Consider the following 5,586-nt stretch of genomic DNA (forward strand, 5'->3'; position numbering starts at 1 on the left):
AAGAATTTACCACGGGAAAAGTTTATGTGCCAGGTTTGATAGGTGAAACAAAAGTTTTTCAATGCTAAAATATTAAAGGCAAAACATGTCAAAAACAGTATTTTCCTTAGCTTGTTCAACAATGAGTGTCATAGGCGAGGTGGTTAGCTCCCTTCATTGATAACCTGCAGACCAGAGATTAAATCCCAATCCAAGCATTATTTTTACCCAAAAATCAGAAGGCACATGGGGTCGTAACTGATGATTGAAAGAAAAGAAATTAAGAGGACGAGAAAAGGAAGGAGAGATCATGAGGAAAGGAAGGAGATCGGGAGGACGTGCGGGAAAGGAAGGAGATCGGGAGGACATGCGGGAAAGGAAAGAGATTGAAAGGAAAGAAAGGAGATCGGGAGGACGTGTGGGAAAGGAAGGAAAGGAAAGAGATCGGAAGGACGTATGGGAAAGGAAGAAGATCGCGAGAAAAGGAAAGAGATCACGAGGACATGCGGGAAAGGAAGAAGATCACGAAGACATGCGGGAAAGGAAGGAGATCTGGAGGGCGACCGAAACAGTCACCGTGCTGGATGCGTGTGGCAGTTTTGCAATCTGTCTCACGGTTGCCACTTAAATATTTTGCTATTTAAATTAAGGTTCTCCAATGCACCGTGCTCCAAAATTAGACTCTCATGATAAAATTGTTGACTATAGGTTAAAGTTAAGTCAATCCACGACGCAAGGCATCAAAGTTGCCTTTAAAACAAATCATCACAACATATACTCCATAGTTGTATTATTAAGCAACGGCAAATAATATTTCAAAAGTTATAGCTTTTTTATAAATGAGATGGGACAAAATAGGATGACATCAAAGCGCGATCTACCTTTGCCCGATCGGGTGTGCGCTCACTTCTTTCAAATAGTGCAGCTGCGTTTTAAATGTATTTATGGTCTTTTTAACCTTACAAAAATATCTCATATAAACTACACAAGGTTTTATGCATCCTCAAGGATTATTTGAGAACGTGACGTTTCATTTCTAACGAACACCGCCAGAAGTCATTCACCTCAATATGAACACGTTATGAGCAAACTCATTCAACATATGCACATGCAGTGTACTAGTATGAGTCTGGGTCAAGCATTTTTGTTCTACAGAACACAGAAAAGCCTACTCAACAGTTGAAAGTATCAGAGAGATTAATAAGGGTTGCAGGCAAGAAAAACATATACCAGCTCAAGATGACTAAATTGGTCCCAAAACATTCAGTTGCTATATAGTCAAAAACATGAGAAGTCTACGGAAGATGACAGGTGACGGCCACGCCCGTGCTTGGACCGGTCCACCACCATAACTGGCCTGAAGAACACACGCAGCACCTACAGATTTCTCAACTGTAAATAAGTCGGGGTAACCTAAACAGAATTTAATCTCCGGTTACAACCACAACAGCCAGCCAGCCAAGCAGTATTGCGACTGTCTAAAAAGACTCGAGCTGTGCTGTAGCCATAACATGCTCCCAAAGCTATCATGTATCAATCAAAACCCGAAGAAACCAAGCTCTGTTGCCCTCTCCTTCTCGAAGGTCTCAAAGTACTGGTATATGATGGTAACAGCCAACAGAATTCCGGTTCCTGAACCAATTGCGCCCATGAAATCAGCAAGAACAGTCAATGCGCCGATGCACACTCCACCAAATGCAGCGGCAGTAGGGATGTATCTGTTCAGTTCCTTTTGCAGGTTTGACTCACGATGACCTGGCATCACCATTTGTTGTTCCTGTTGGATTGCCAAGAATTAAATTAATTTAACAGTATGCTCTTGCGTAAAACAGTCTTTGCAAGTTGAAACTAGGTCACCAAAAATAGCTAATGAATCACCCCAATTTAACACTTCAATATTACAGCTAAATAATTACTGTGTAGCCATTGATGTCCCAACATCAGGCTTTCCAAGAACCCTACAAAGAACAAACTAGTTGCATACACAGATAATGTTGATGTTTTCTGACAACATGTCATCCTAGTTAAATGCTTTGTCACATTACACATGATAAGTACTGCTGGCGCCCCAACATCAGGCTGGATATTATAAACATCCTACGAGAGACAAACAAGTTCTAGAAACAGATAACCATGTTTTATGAATGGATCCTATACCAAAACAATTTTGGTTTAAACAGTGGATGGAAGAGATGAAATTGCTTGGAAGTTTGTACAAATCTTTGGTGATATGCACCAATTTCAGAATTGGACAGCTTGGTACCGCACGTGAAAACAGACATAGGAATCAAATCAATATTTTCCACAAAAGGAGTTGTGAGACTTGCTATATGTAAGAGTAACCAGACAAGACAAATACTGCATATGCATCATTTGTACCTTCAGCTGCTTAGCAACATCCTTGGCTGATGAACCAGAGACTTCAATCCATGTTTTTGAGAAGAGAGCACATGCTGACAGCATGAAGACCACATAGAACAATGCATGGAATGGATTCGCCAGAATATCAGCCATACTGCAGTTTCCATCAAAGGGTAAGTATACTGAACAGTATTTTCTTGACTAAGCAGTGACAAGAAATCAATTATTCACCTTGATGGTGCAGTTACATAGTAAGCAAGACCACCAACAGGGATAGAATGGCCAGAATATTCAGATTCTTTCCATATACCAAGAAGGTTAACCAGAAAGTTTCCACTGTACTTCCTGTAGAGAAGCTGCACCAACAATGAAAACGGTCAGCACCTAAACATGCATGCAAATGCTCACCCTACTATAGTTATTATAGATCTGGAACAGAAGCCTATACCTGGGATATGAAATACAGGTTGGTAATCAGGGCAGAGTGCAGAATGATGGGCATGTTTGAAGTGTAGAACAGCTTAATTGGGTATGAGCCTTGCTGCCCACGAGCATTCTTTGACCTCACTGGAAGCACAACACGGAAGCCTTGGAAATAGATTACTATGAGAAAGACCAGGACAGTAGCAAGCAAATTGGTCACATTTGGCAGATTCTGACGGTAGAAAGCTTCTCGTAGGGCACGGACTTTGTCTGATCGAGTAATCAACAGATGGAACAATGCAATGACAGCCCCTTCAAATTCAGCACCACGTCCACTGTTGATGGTGGTAGGGCTAAATGCCTTCCAGATGATATTCTCACTACATAGGATCAAATCAACCATAAGCCAACTAGCAACAGAGTAGCAGCACATCAATCAACAAGTAACAAAAATAAAGCGCAATATGCTTACCAGATATTGGTAGCAATGAAGAGAGAAATGCCAGAACCCAAACCATAGCCTTTCTGGAGAAGTTCATCTAGACAGATGACAATGATGCCAGCAAAGAAAAGCTGAAGTATGATGAGAATGGCATTTCCAGTTCCAAGTTGGCTCACACTGCCATACATTCCAGACAGAACATATGCCACAGCTTCCCCAATGGCAATCAGGATACCCAGCAACTTCTGTGCACCATTCCTGAGTAAATAAGTACAACATCAACACAATATTGCTGGAGATACAACATATGAATCAGCAAGCTTTAATATCTTCATTGGTCATTCACCGCACAAATGATAAACTACATATACATGAGACCATGAACAGAGCACTTATCAACATTAACCTTAGAAAGGAAAGTAACAACAAGATTCTGCTATTTTCGCAAATACTTACAGCAGAGCACGATCCTCTCTCACACTGTTGTCAACTTCAATAATCTTGGATCCCACTAGAAGTTGCATAACCATTCCAGATGTCACAATTGGGGTAATACCCAGCTCCATGACAGTACCACGGTTTGATGCAAGAATAACACGCATCCAGTAGAAAGGATCAGCTCCAGTGGTTGAATGGATGCCATAGAGCGGGAGCTGACTGCACACCAGGAAAATGAAGAGAGAAATGACGGTGTAGATCACTTTTTCTCTAAATGGTATTTTCCTGTCAGCACTCTGCACTTCCGGCAAGAAAGCCAAGAAGGGCCTGACAAGATGTAGCACCCGAAAGCCGCCAGCCATCTTCCTGGTCCCACAAAAGAAAATAGATCAACATTATGTACAATGCACATGACAATCTTATCTTAAACATTATAAAGAACAAAGTAAACTTCACAGCAATTCCCATTTCATGCATTATCCCCTAAGTCATGATTAGGATCAGGTTGATGGACTAATTTGGCTGAAACAGAAATGAACATACCCAGATATTGACAAGCAGACAAAGGAATAAAATGAAAAGCACAGATTTCTTGCTCAGCTGCATCAATTTGCAACCAGACAAGATACTGCACATATGCATCACAATTAAATAAAAAAACTTTACTTTTATAAGTGCCTGACAGCTACAATTCTGTTCAAAAATGAAACCAGGCGGCCTATCCAGAAAGTAGCCGAATTAGACCGCTCAGACAATTTTTAGTAACATTAATTGGGTCCATCAGCTTGGATCCAGAAGCAATTTAGCTAGCGTTCATTCAAAACTAAGCGACCAGATAGCTGCCCCAACGCTTTGCTTAAACACATATCAAGTGCACCAGAATAGGAAACTGTTGCAACCCTGGGATCAAGCACAGATCCACCGACGAAACGTCGCCACAGCATCATTCCCATCGGCCTAAAACCGCCGCCAATTAACGACTCCGGCGAACGTCGCAGCCATGCTACGGCCTCGGGATCCTATGTTCGCATGGATCTGGACGCCTCACCTACCTACCTAGCACGTAAACCAGCCGCATGAACAAACACGACTCGAGACACACACGCAGGGCGCATCGCTACGCGGATTTCGACACGGATCAGGCAGGAAACAGCAACATGCGACACAGATCTGCGGCAGCGGCACGCGAATCGGGGGAAAGGACGGGCCACCGGATCGCCTCGAGATCCGGAGGTGGCGGAGGGAGGCAGCGGGATTACCTGGCCGCGGACGCCGCCGGCGAGGTGGGCGGTGGCTTCGCCGCGGGCTGGCGAGGGCGTCGAACCCTAGGAGGGGAGGACGGAGCGGGGCGAGGAGAGAGAGCTACGGGGAGAGAGGAGGGAAGAGAGAGGTGGGTAATTAATAGCGGGGAACTGAGAGATCTGGAGGGAGAGATGAGGATGGGGACGAAGCGAGCGGTGTCACGGTCCCTGCGCGCGGGGCCGGGCGAGGGCGGGAGGGCGCGGAGCCGTCTGATCTGGGACGAGCGGTGGATGATGGGTCTCTGTGACGTGGAACCGAGGACGGAGAAGCCACGTCAACCAGAATGGCTCGCTGAGTCGCAGGCTAGTGATGAGCGAACCGGTCTCCGGGCGGGCGCAACTTGTCCCGTGGGAAAGGAAAACATGAAATGAGATCCAAGATATGGGAACTTTGCTGGCCTTCCACGGAAAAAACAAAATAATTCGGGGCTATTTTTAAACATTTCAATTTTGAATGCAATTCAGCACATAAACTGTATCCAGTAGGATGGGAAGATCAATTCTTTGTGACGATAGAGAGACCCTCCATGCAGGCACGAAGCTCGGCTTCCATAGCATCTCTACAAAAAAAAGAAGCTTCCTATGAGAGGAGAAGATAATAGGGCTTGTGTTGTCCCGAACTCGAAGTACCATTCCTGCTTT

At 44.2% G+C, this 5,586-nt stretch overlaps 1 protein-coding gene across 2 annotated transcripts; it reads right to left on the reverse strand.

Moving 5' to 3' along the window:
* Positions 1-1,186: 1,186 nt before the first annotated feature.
* LOC542844 (protein transport protein Sec61 subunit alpha) lies at positions 1,187-5,077 on the reverse strand. 2 transcript variants are annotated; one of them, XM_044541249.1, is made up of 7 exons: positions 4,903-5,077; positions 3,662-4,009; positions 3,236-3,463; positions 2,789-3,143; positions 2,572-2,696; positions 2,359-2,494; positions 1,187-1,756 (listed from the first exon to the last, which is right to left on the reverse strand). In XM_044541249.1, the coding sequence occupies exons 2-7, from the start codon at positions 4,003-4,005 to the stop codon at positions 1,517-1,519; spliced, it is 1,428 nt and encodes a 475-aa protein (XP_044397184.1). In that variant the 5' UTR covers positions 4,006-4,009; positions 4,903-5,077; the 3' UTR covers positions 1,187-1,516. The 2 variants fall into 2 exon arrangements, with proteins under 2 accessions (XP_044397184.1, XP_044397185.1); XM_044541250.1 differs by having other exon boundaries at positions 3,662-4,005; positions 4,903-5,029.
* Between the last annotated feature and the right edge of the window lie 509 nt (positions 5,078-5,586).

This window comes from Triticum aestivum, chromosome 5D, assembly GCF_018294505.1.
Source record: "Triticum aestivum cultivar Chinese Spring chromosome 5D, IWGSC CS RefSeq v2.1, whole genome shotgun sequence".
NCBI classification, from domain to species: Eukaryota; Viridiplantae; Streptophyta; class Magnoliopsida; order Poales; family Poaceae; genus Triticum; species Triticum aestivum.

Bases quoted from the DNA above. Each gene is read 5' to 3' on its own strand.
- LOC542844 (XM_044541249.1), bottom strand. From the start codon at position 4,005: ATGGCTGGCGGCTTTCGGGTGCTACATCTTGTCAGGCCCTTCTTGGCT. The intron at 3,144-3,235 runs GTAAGCATATTG...GATCCTATGTAG, and splicing joins TTCATTGCTACCAATATCTG to TGAGAATATCATCTGGAAGG. The intron at 2,697-2,788 runs GTATAGGCTTCT...TTGTTGGTGCAG, and splicing joins ACCTGTATTTCATATCCCAG to CTTCTCTACAGGAAGTACAG.